General features: G+C 41.5%; 1 protein-coding gene across 2 annotated transcripts in view; it reads right to left on the minus strand.

Annotated features, from left to right (window-relative positions):
- Nucleotides 1-13001, minus strand: part of LOC138299165 (LIM/homeobox protein Lhx9-like) — a 152195-nt gene that overhangs the window by 63653 nt on the left and 75541 nt on the right. For both annotated transcript variants that reach the window (XM_069237250.1, XM_069237249.1), the window contains exon 2: nucleotides 6960-7125. In XM_069237250.1, the coding sequence (XP_069093351.1) occupies nucleotides 6960-7073 (114 nt within the window). In that variant the 5' untranslated portion in view covers nucleotides 7074-7125. The remainder of the gene's footprint in view (nucleotides 1-6959; nucleotides 7126-13001) is intronic.

The raw sequence follows: 13001 nt of genomic DNA on the forward strand, positions 1-13001 counted from the left end.
CTGACCACCTACATAACTGGTACTGTATTTCACTTTTTAGCCAACAGCATACACTATTCAGATAGCTTCAGTGTTGAATAAGGTTGCCTATTAATGAGACTGTCAAATTATTACTGAGATATTAGGCTTGAAGAAGAATTAATAATTGTTACTGTTAAATTGAAGTTTCAATTAAAAAAAACATTGCAATTTAAATTTTGGATAGAGTAACATTATGTGAGAGTATGCATACTTGATTCATTTGATCTGTGTAATGGTCTTTAACAAACAAGCCTGCAAACGATGCCTTTAGTAAAAATAATTGCTTAGTAGTATGTGTTCACACGATAATTATGAAGTGCAATTAACAATAGTGAGAATAATGTGTAGGCTACTTCTGTGCCATTTAATATTGAAGTACACAGACCATAGAGGTGGACTGCCTCACTGTCTAGTTCCAGTTAATGATTGGGTTTTGCATGTCTCTCTGAATAATATGTGGTACACTTAAAGATGGCTACTTCTAAATGAGAATTTGCGTTTCGGGAGGCTAGTAGACATTTTACTCGCACTGGATCAGCAGGAGTTATCATGCTCCCTACATGTATGCTTCATTCGACATGCCTGTCATATTCTTTATGCATTACACTTGCTTCATATTTTTCTAACTTTTGAGCTCGAGAGTAAGGTTCTTAACGTCAATATCATGTCCCTTCAAAAACTGCCATAAGGTATGATGCCATACTAGTTAGTGTTGGTTAAACAATAAATTATGATAAAAACGTTATGTATTGCACTTGATAGATATATATATATATATATATATATATATATATATATATATACACGCACACACATTTTATGTTCAATAATAAGGTTCTTATTGAATACCAACATTGTATACCTTGAACACTAAAATTTAGCGTTGTTACAAAAGTTGATTATGATTACAAATAATAAAAAAAATGAGTTTAAACACATCCAATCTTTTTAAGTTTTTGCTAAATTTGGATTTTTTTCCTTTCAGTATATTTTTCTTCTCTTGAATGTACTGGTCAAAAATAGTTTAAATGTAATATTGCTTTCCCTCAAACAACTCCTGCCAGTTGGTATGAAGCTTTAAAGTTCAGTGTGTGGTTAAACATTTGATTGTGGCTATAAACATCAATAATTAATTTGGCACATCCGCTTGTTTATGTCATGGTTACGCAATAACTTTTTTTTGGTTGCATCATGCTTGTTGTAATCTAAACAGTATAGGCATACTGGTTACAAACGGGCCAAATGATGTCATGTATATCCAGTTTTGACATAAACAGTTGTCAATTGTGCATTTTAACAAGTGCATTTTTAGGGTTTATTTTTCAGGAATTTCCTTTCATACATATGTTCCTTTTGTCTCCCTGCTGTCATCTTTTACTTACACTTCTCTTTCTGTTCTTACACTTTGTCTGCTTGTGGCGTGCTTGTTAGTTCACTGTACATTTATTTTCACTAATTTAGCCGTTAGAATATTGATAACTAGAAGGCCACAAAGAAGCGACATTCTGTGAAAAAATGTAAATCATAAAACTCGAATTAGCCAATTAATTTCCTTTGGAATAAAGTACAAAACCTCTTGCTCTTGAGAACTCGGTTATTATTTCAAGAATGACCAAATGACCCTCAAGGAAAAATAACTCCAGGTCTTTAGTAGTATTAAAAAATAACAGTGGACCAGGACTCCACATTCTGTTTGATTCTTTAAAAAAAAAATTCTTTAGTAACAATTCTGTCAGTACACCAGAAAATCAAGTCGACATGCCCCACCAAACATAAACATGATTCGTCAGTTATGAAAGACGTGTTGCCATGCCCACACTCAGCTAAATTCTAAAGAACACGTACAGCACAGCTGAAGTATTCAATCACTGGTAGTCAACAGTATCAACGCATCATCACAGTGGCTTTAGTACATGCCCGGTCAGAATCGCTGGATTACGGTGCATTCCCACACACCATATGCACGAACCCACCGTCTCAAAGGGTACATTGGAGGCCTTGCATGTGGTCAGACTCTGGCATAACATTAATCCTGTGGGGGGTCAAGTAGGTGGTATGTAGGTAGTTAAATTGCATACATTTAAACCGAATATTCTTCAAGACTTTGTGTACTTGCTCCATTGCCATGTTTCTTTCCCTACCCCGGAGCCTTCTGCCCAGGCCACCACTTGCATCTACCCAGCAAGTCATCAGTGACCATAGCCAAAGCGGACTAGTACAACCATGAGACCCACCCTACGCCCCGCCTGCAGGTTAGGATAATCTGCAGCAGCACATCCGTCTGACCCCCAGCCCATAATTGCTGCATGGCCACACCAACAGCCCCACAGCTAAGGAACTGGACGACCGAAAGGCCATCCTCCTATCATTGAGTCCAGCGGGCATATGGTGCCCTCCTCGTAGTAATCTCCAACAGTATTGATACCGGCCTCAAGCCAATGCTTTATCCCATGCTCTGTATAATAACCCGCTCTACAGGTAGGGAGACCCATCAGTGGGATTGCTGGGGCGTAATGCACCAGATGACGCAGTCTCACAGCCAGAGCCCTCCAGCACCTCATTGCGAAGGTCAAGAGTTGGGAAGGTGGTGGCCCCCCAGTGAACTGACCCAGCATCTAGGCCACAAGTACTCTCCTGTGTTTGAGCTTCCCCAAGAACCTGCATATCCCTACCCAACCAACCAACCAACCAACGGGCCAGCCACTATAATTGTGCCAATAGAAAGTATAATTCCATATAAGGGACACAAAGGCCGCCATAACTAGTAGGCCTATGGAGAGTAGCTAGAGACACCCAATTACGCCCTCTGTCCCGAAATAGCTCCCCAAGTACAGCGTCAGTGACCCTGAACGAGTACAGAGGGATCTAAACCGGCAAATTGGTAAATTAATATAAGACCTCTGGCAAGACCACTATCTTGGTAAGGGCACCCCTCACCATAATAGGGAGTCCCAGGGAGCACCAAAATTCGACGCTACCCCCAAGTTAGCCATCTGTGAGTCTTCCTCACTGTGCAAAATATGCACCCCCCAAATATTTCCGTTGGAATGGTGCCCACTGAATATGATAGTTCACCTGTTACCAGGCGTTACCATTACAACGCTGCCGGTACAACGCAGGTATCATTACCACGCATAACCTTTACCACACAGGATATTACAACAACTATACCTTTACTACGCATGCCTTTACAACGAACTTCGCTATAAAGGCATGAATGGCAAAGGAATATGCGTGGTAAAGGTGTTGCTAGCAAAGGTAAGTATTCTGTAGGTAAGTAGTAAGTGTTTACATATATATGTGTATAAATAAGTATATTTATATTTATTTATACATACAAATATATATGTATAGAATAGATATATGTTTATATATATTAGTGAAAGTATTTTTAGGGTTTAGGGTGGGTATGGGTTTTTGGGTGGCAGGGGAATTTTTAGGGTTTTGTAGGTATGGGTTTTGGGGCGCCATAGGGTAAATTTAGGGTGGGTATGGGTTTTTGGAAGGCAAGGGTCTTTTTTAGGGTTTAGGGAGGGTATGGGTTTTTGGGTGGCATGGGTAATTTTAGGGTCTAGGATTGGTATAGGTTTTTGGTGGCAACGATAATTTTAGGGTTAAGGCTGGGTATGGGTTTTTGGGTGACAAGGGTCATTTTTAGGATTTAAGATGGGTATGGGTTTTTGGGTTGCAAGGGATGTTTTAGAGATTAGGCTGGGTATGGGTTTTTTGGTAGCAAGGGGAATTTTAGGGTTTAGGCTGGGCATGGGTTTTTAGGTGGCAAGGTTTTTTTTGGGGGTGGCTATGGGTTGTGGGTTTCTAAGGATATATCTATGTGCACTTTCTCTCTCTCTCTCTCTCTCTCTCTCTCTCTCTCTCTCTCTCTCTCTCTCTCTCTCTCTCTCTCTCTCTCTCTCTCTCTCTCTCTATAACAGGGCTGATTGCAGAGACCCCCCCAACTTTCTGCCCCAATTTTTCACTTTTTGCTGGTGTTTTCCTGACTCTGATGGTGCCCTGGGTACTGCTAACCAGTCCTAGGGCCTGTGCTCTGTATAAAATGAGCATGCATATTAGGCTAATTATAATTGATTATCTCAACCTAGCTATAAGTCCCTAGTATATGGTAGGGCATGTAGGTTTAGGGTCCCCAGCATAGGTAGTGCCCCCACAGGTGCACTTCTGAGGTGCCCAGTGTCATTTTAAAGGCAGGCCTGCCTTGCTGGCTGCTTTTAAACTAAAGTTATATGCAAATTCAACTTTGGAATTAAAAGTGCTTCCAAAGTCTTAAACTACCTTATGTTTTGTACATATAAGTCGCCCGTAAGGTGCGCAAAATGTGCGCCTAGGGTGGGTGCCTTGTAACTATAAGCAGGGACCTTATAAAAATTGGTTTATAAATCCTGGTGAGGTAAAATAGCCAAATTTGTTTTTCCTTCACTGTAGTGAACGGCCTCCATAGGCAAAAATAGGGAGACTTTATTTTAATTAACAAAGTCCCCTTAATTGCCAGATACCTTCAGTTTGGTATCAAATTAAATGTTATAATAAATCCTGCAACTTGCAACTGTTGGATTTAATATAACTAGTTCAGGTAAAGAGTTTTAAAACTCTACCTGAAAGTTGCCAACTTCAGCTCTGTAGTGCCCTTCTCTGATTGGCCAGCCTCTGGCAGCTTGGTCAGGCTTCCTTCATGAGGTGTAAAGTGACCTGGGTTGAACACAAAGGATGTGCCTGGGGGAGGAGATCTGCCTCAGCAAATGGGGAAACAGGATGGGGGAAGAGCAGCCAAACTGGTCTTCAAAGGCAGGAAGGACATTTGGAGCAGCCCAGCACCTCCCTCATATTCTGCAACCCCAGACAATTAGGTGTCCTCTTGATTAGATTAAGAGAGAGCAGGAGAGGTGCCCTCTTGATGAGAATAGGAGAGGGCAAGAGAGGGGTGTGCTTAGGATATTTAGCCACACCAGTGGGTGGGCTCAGCTAGATCTAACCTCCAAAAATCACTTTCCACCATGTTGGAGTTTTGAGGAATGTTGCTCCCTGGGTTTGATTTTTGCCACACTTCCCAGGAAGTGGTCATCAAAGGGGGAAGGAGCTTGCCTGTGATTGGATACCAAGGACCCCCCTGCTCTCCACCCAGTGGCAAGAATAAATATGGCAGAACTACACCCATACCTCAGATCCCTACCAGGCAGAACATCAGAAGATGAAGGACTACCCTGCTGGACCCCTGACCTGCACCTGGACACTGCACTCTGAAGGACTGCACCAGCTGCACACTTAGTCTTCACCACAAGAAGGACTTTGCCTGACTTCAACTGGTTCAAGGAGGGACTACCTGTTGGCTACAGGTGAAAAATAGCTAACTAAAGTTCCCTGCATCAAATCCTGAAGAAACTGACAAACTGAGCACTGTCTAGTGGCCATTTTTAGAGTTTGAGCCAGGTGCATTTTGGGAGTTGGAGTCCGCACCCTAAAGGAGCAACTCAGAGCTTCTGAAACATTGGGGTAAGCTGTGGTCTCCTAAAGGACCTTCAAAGACCTCCTGGAAGAAGATCCAGGAGTTTGAAGAAGATTGGTGAACTTTTTGGAAAAAGCTCCATTGAGGGACCGCCCGATGCAGTGAGTCTAGCCGGCTTGCCTCAACCGCGACCCGGCCTGACTTGCAGGTTCGTCCCGCTGAAGAAAATCTCCCAAAAGGTGACTAAGTCCGAACGTAGAAAGTTGACGGGACCTCCCGAGCAGTGTATCCGAAGAGGGCTCCAGGGACGCCAGATCAAGATTCAGGTTTGGCCCGGTCGAAGGATTTTTGTTTCGAAAAATCATTTAAGTCCGAATGGAGAAATCTTCACCAAGGTCTTGTGCGATGCATATCTGAGGAAGGGATCTCCAGGGAGGTCAGATCAGACTGACGACTTCATCCCGCTGAAGAAAATCTTCAAGAAAACGACTAAGTCCGAAGGGAAACTTTTGACCAAGGCCTTCCGGTTGCTGTAGCCGAGCAGGGCTCCATCACATTTGGCCTTCAACTTTGACTTTGCCCTGGCCAAGGTGTGACCAGATTGGCACTATTTGTTTCTATGTGCTAACAAAAAAACTAATTCTTTAAAATTTCATATCTTGTGTTTCACTTATTTACCGTTTTGTGATTTTTAAATGCTTTATACACTTGTCTCCTAAGTTAAGCCTTGTTACTCGTTGCCAAGCTCCAAGGGTTGAGCTTGTTTCATTTATGGAGACCTAAGTGGAGGTTAGTGGCGTATTGCTAAGTGTAGGTACTTACCTGCCCTTACCAGTAAAATACTTTCCAACATTTACGTGTGTGTGTGTTTATATACACACACACATATTTTATACATACATATATATATATATATATATATACATACATACATATATATAAATAAATATATGTGTGTGTAGACATATTTATATACACACACACAAGTATGAAAGTGTATATATATAAATATATATATATATATATATATACACATACACACACAACATACACACAATTTTTCTATATCTATATATATATAGATATATATATAAATAAATAAAGGTTTATACTGACCTGCAGAATACTTACATTTACTTGCAAAACCTTTACCACGCATACGCCTTTACCATTCCTACCTTTACAACGAAATTCGTTAAAGGCATGTGTGGTAAAGGTATAGTCATTTTAAAATCGTGCGTGGTGAAGGTTATGTGTTGTAACAGTACCTGCGTTGTACCGGCTGTGTTGTAAAAGCATGCCTGGTAATGACAGGTGTAGTTCCGTCATACAACCATGCTGGGCCAGTCCAGGGACAGGGGAAAGGCATATGTCTTCTTCCAGTTAGTTGTGAGGCCAGAGGCAGCACCCAGGTCCGTCAGCACGGACATACACCACGGTACTCCCAGGTCAAGGCATCCATAATGTGCTGGATTCTTACCGTTGGCAGCCGTAGGTCTTGTGGGCCCTTGTCCATCACGTTCTCAACCATGTCTCCCTCAGGAAAGCCTTGGAACAGCATGGCTGAGTAGCAGAAGCCATAACCCCCCGCCATTGGGGGCTCTACCGTTCACCTGCAGTTTGGTTCAGTGCAAGAAGTAGGAAAGCTGCTGAAAGAAAGAAATGTGGGTCAGATTAGAAACATTTTCAACTTTCATTGAAATGCATGTGTTGTGATCAACTTTCTCTTATGCCTTCCTATACTGTTCTGGTAAAAAAGGCTACAGTTAATACCACTCCCTGGTGTACTATGCCAGTATTTGTTAAATTAGCACTAACCTCTAGAAGGAATCAAGCAAGCAAGGATCTCTGAGTAGTGTACACCCTTGGTCTCCATGGAATGAAAGTTTTGATACATTTCAACATTTTAATATAAACTTTAATTCTGACATTCAACCTGTTTCTAAGACATCCCAATATTTAAAGAATACACTACTGGGGTACAGAGAGAATTGTTGAGGAATACAAAAAGTGGTGAGGATTAGAAATCAAGCTTCCTGGTTTTGCAGTCCACAATGGCCACCGGATCAAAGGACCGCTTGTTCAATAAACAATCAAACCAAATCACACCTTAACCACTAGACAACATCTCAAATAAAGAACCAGCCAAAGTCTGAACATCACCACTAAATCATATATCAAATACCTAGAATTAACCTAAAAATAGCTAATTTCTCGAAGTAACCACAATACCACCTTTCAGAAACAAAAAATTCAAAATCTCAAAGCAATTATTTTATGGGTCTATTTGTACTGATTTTTGATTGGTCCCTCCCTCACGGGCCTTCCCTCGTCTTCCCCATTCTATAATATGACCAGGATGAAGGCATTATATGTATTGTTGAAGGATGCTGCACTATATTCCCTTTCTATATATACTGGGGCTATGAGGCGTGCCCACTCCTGGGCAGGCTAACACCCCACAGGCCCCCACATGTAGGCGAGCCACTAGAGGGCGATGTGTAGCCAACTTGTGGGTAAGCTGGGGCTACTCTGCGACCAGCCGGCTGTACACATGTCTTTAGCAGCCTTATTAACCCACTGAGCAATATTCTTACTAGTGGAATAGCATATTTTGGGCATCATCAGCCACAACCCAAGAGATGTGTTCACCACCTCCATTTCCTCTAGTGCTGTACACCCCGTCATACGATGTTGAGTCTCCTTTCCCCAAAACATTGCCTTGTCTGATTTCCAGCCTGCAGCTTGTGCTGAAATAGACTGAATAGTGCTGCCTCAGTGCGAGTCTAAGAAATCTTGGAGCCCAGTGACCATCTGGCACCCTGCAGCTTCCACCAGTCCTGAGAACCAAGGCCATGCCTGGACTCCACTGTGGCTGACCTACTGAGATGATGATGATGTTTTATCATTAGGTGCCCCTTGTACATGTGCTCTCTTACTTTCTCTCTGATGTGTTGACGTTGGTTGCTCTCTCCACATTTGCCTCTCAGGAACATCTCTTGACATCCTGCCGATGTTTCTCTTACAACGCCTACCATCTGGCTGTGCAACAGGGTTCTCTGGAGTCTGAAAGAGTGACACCTTGTCTGATGGGGCACAAACTGGTTCAAGGGCACTTTGGAAGGAGGTGAATGCGTAGGTAGTGCCACAGATGCACACAAGGCCCTCACATTGGGATTCAGAATTGCTAAGGGCGATTAAAGATGCATGGGTGTCTGCTGTATGCATGGGTGGCTGATGATCAGTCTGGCTGTCTGACGGTGAACATAGGAGGCCAAACGTGAAAAAACACCAAAGACTTGTTCAAAACTGCATATGCCTCGCCAGACCCATACCATGCTTGAGCATAAGAGGTGTATGGCAGATTACACCATCTCAAACTGAGGTTGGCACAGAAGTTTACCTTGTGACCATGTAGAGCCAGTTATCTCACACCATCTTAGTCTTCTCATTTGATGCGTGTAACCTAAAGGTCCAATATGAGTGTCTCTAGATACTAAACTAGTGAGAGGAGATGCTACACCTGGGACAAGGGTGCAAGAAGACTGCTCCACAAAATAGGACTTTATGCAGTGGCTAAGCATGGGCATTTTTCTCTTCATGAAAGGGAAAAATGAAAAAAAAATGTTTTGTTTTTGCATTTTTTCACTTCTGTGAAATTTTGAAAATTTGAACCAGTTAGAGAGAGTTTGCTGGTTAATGCATAGCAGAAATTCCACAAGAACAAAATTCCATGAAATTGAACCAATTTGTGAAACAATTGTGAATCAATACTGCTACAGTGAATTTCGCAGTAGGTTTCGGAGAAAAATTTCCATCACCAATGACCTATAATATATACTTTGCTTGTACCTGCCGGGCAAGCTTCATACAGAGAGATTCCACAACACGGCACCGAAAAATAAACCCTGACTCCATCTGCACTCTCCAGTGGTTGAAAGCCACCACACTGAGGAGAGAAATATTGAGCAACACAAATACGGACTGAACAACATCGATTACCATTATACTGTCAAGGTAAAAATATAAGGCCACATGTATGAAGAATCCCGTTTGCGTTCTTCTATTCGCAGTTGGGGAGTCGGAAACAACGATGTACTAATATATCTCAGACCCATTTAGTGATTGCCAGTGGGTCGCAAATGGACCTGCCTCATCAATATTCATGAGGCAGGTCGCAATTTGCGACCCAATGGGAATGGCGAAAAGTCACAGGGATGGTGGTCTGCTGGGGTCAGCAGACCACTATGTCTGTGATCGCTTTTTGAATAAATTATTGAATAAATAATTCTTTTTTTTAAATGCATCCTGTTTTATTTGAAGGAAAACAGGATGCATTTCAAAAACAAAAATGAAAAGTATTTATTTTTTAAGAGTAGGAGGTGGTCCGAGGGACCACTGCCTGCTCTTAAAAAAGTTTGCGTCCACAATCACTTTTGTGAATCGGCGAATGGTAAACTGCAGATATTTTGCAACCGCATTTCAGTGGCAGAACATTCTTACATGCCAGTGAAGGTGCTAATATAAAGGGACAACTTTAACACACCCCTGCATAATATCGAATTGGAAACTCTATTTTGCGATTTGGTCATAGGTAACTGACTCGCAAAATAGAGTTAGTACACTAAAAAAGGCTTTTTAGGAGTCACAAACTGCCCAATTCTGCAAAATTGTCCCTTTGTGACCGCTAAATAGCTTTTTACATGTGGCCCATAGAGAGGTAAGAATAGATTTTCTCTTCTAACACTACATCTACTTATCCTGATGATAAAGTGCAAGTCGGTATTATAGAGTCAATTTTTGTGCAAATTGATAATAAAAAGAGGGAATGTGGCCTTCCCCAGTTTGATTGTTCCTTACCCTCTAATCTGCTAGACTGCTCTCTCTCTTTAATAATGAGTCTGCACTTCTGCTGGAGCGATTTGTAAAAAAAAAAAAAAAAAAAGCATGTGCCTCCTTAGGAATAGCAACACTACAGAAAGTCAGAACGAAGTAACAGTATATTTGGCGGGTATCCACTTCTAATTTTAGTTTACTTGGTGTGCAGCCTGTTCTAAATCAGCAGGTTTGGTATGTAGACTTTACATTGCAGACATTACCATATGTTAGATTTAATATACAGCAATTACCATGCACATAAGTAAAATGCATACCATTTTCGGGCACTTTACAATATGGGACTTTATCACGCAGGTATGTATTTTATTAAGGGGCATTGAGGAGTGAAGGGGTTTTAAGAGTTAATAGGTGGATTAGAGTACATATGTTACTTACTGACGGTTGCCAGCAGGTAGTTATAGTTAAGTCTGCTTTTCCATAGACAGAGCTTTTTTGGATTGCTAATAAATTTGGCCCCATTTGACGAATCTTCACAAAACTCTCCCCAAAAAAAAGTTTATCCACCTCCGCTCCTTCCTGGAAGGTTTTGGGGGTTAAGAAAAAAAAAAGAGGGTCACAAAACATAATATATTTGGATGGTTGGGCTAGCAAGAGTCCCTCAAGCCTCTAGCGAGAGTGATAATTTTAAAAAATGGAGGCCTGTGATTGGTCAAGAGGCCCATTTTTCCTGTGAGCCTACATGCTTTTGTGAGTCTCCTGCGGGTCTCGCGAGAGCAAACTCTGACTGGCTGGCTGTTGGAATGTTCGAAATTAAATGGAGGCCTTTACTCTGAAAATTTGGAGGTGTTGTGAAAATGAAGCAAAAAAACTATATAAGGGGGCAACAGAAAGGCATGCTGTCCCCTACAGAGGAGGTGTCTAAGAGATAATTACTGTGATAAAAATAAATGTATGTTGTTTTTTTACAAATTTTTACAATCTAGCAGGACTCTTGCGAGATTGTGCATAGTAAAAAGGGGTAGATGAGCTCTGAATAACTCCATTAGCAAGAATGCATATTGTGGTAGATGTTTTGAGAAGATGAAAGGAAGTGTGCAAGAGGTAAGTACTGTGAAGAGTAGATGGGTAATTCTTATTTTCAAGAAAGGTTACGCTCTCGCAAGACACTCGCAAGACCAGTATGGAAAAGTAGTGGGCCTGCAAGAAGGTGTTTGCGGTACTGCAAAAGTCTTGCTAGGTCATATGGAGAAAAGTAAAACAAAGGGCCAAGACTCAACCAATAGTTTTGATTCTTATTACGTGGTTGAAGAAATGCTGTGATGTGATTGGTGCAGAACCAGGGATAGCTCAGGTTGTCCTTGGTGCTTTGGAGGAGAAGAAAGTCTGTTTGAGTTGTGCTCAGCAGAAGTGGATTTATGTGGAGCTGAAACAGACTGGTGTCTTCATCTATTTTTAAGAAAGACCTTCATATTTAGGTATTTAGTAATATAATGTATAAACTTTGCTGTAAGTGTGCTAATGTTGGTAAACTTATTTTACACCATGTTTACAGAGTGAAAAGCTAATTGGGGAGGTGTAGATGTTTTAATATAGCTTTTGAAAGGTACACATTACAATGAACAGAGAGGTGAGCAAAGATGTGGAAGCACATGAAGAGTTCTGCAGTTTAGCAGCATGAGCCAACTGTGCCGTAGCTAGCATTTATGAACTCCTTTTAAACAAGCACTGGCAATGCCAATAGGTCTCGCATCGCGAGAGTTAGAGCTATTAGCATTGCAAATGACATGGTCTTTTACCCATGTGTTTAAATGTTGCAAAATAGTTCGGACCTGCCATGCCACATAATTCCAGTGGCCCTGCCTAATAGGTATCACCAGAGATTATGATTCATGATTTATGCAGTACCAAAAAGATATTGTACTGTGCTACAATTCAACAAAAAGGATATGACCAAAAATAGAGTTTAGACAGAAAATTCTCAGATCATTTATATTCACATGCAGCATACACATACATTAAAACAAGTGAAATGAGTACTCAGTGTTGTGTGAACACACAGTGTTCAAGAATTTGTGTAAACACAAAATGTGATCACAATAAAATCAAGGAACAGGGGAAAGGGCCACAATACTGAGTGCAGAATCTATGATAATGAGAACCTCAAAAGTCCACAGAAGAGCAGACTTTCAGCACTTTAGCTGTCATTAAATGAATGTCTTGCTCAGCAGGATGGTTGTCAGTGGCATTTCGACCCGTATCTTAGTAAGGGGTCATTCACAGGACGAATTAGTAGGATACAGGTCATCATCTTAGACATAACTAGCCATATGCACCAGAGAGGAATGTAGTGTCATGAAAGTTAACCTTCATTGGAGTTTACATGGGCTCTCAGAAGTAAGCAACCATGCGCAATAGGGAGGAATAAAGCTGCACAGAAAGTCAGCCTTTGTAGAAGTTCACATGGACTATTAGACATAACTGGACATATCAAGCCATATGCAACTGGGAGGGATGGAGCTGCTCCGAGTTAGCCTTTGTAGGAGTTCATATAGGCACTTAGACATAACCAGCCATACATAAGAGTGAAGACGGGTGCTGCGCTGGAAGTCAGTCTTTGTAGGTGTTCACATGGGCTCTCAGATATAACCAGCCTTACACATGAGTGAAAAATCTGCTCAGCTGG

Source organism: Pleurodeles waltl, chromosome 6, assembly GCF_031143425.1.
Source record: "Pleurodeles waltl isolate 20211129_DDA chromosome 6, aPleWal1.hap1.20221129, whole genome shotgun sequence".
Classification (NCBI taxonomy): Eukaryota; Metazoa; Chordata; class Amphibia; order Caudata; family Salamandridae; genus Pleurodeles; species Pleurodeles waltl.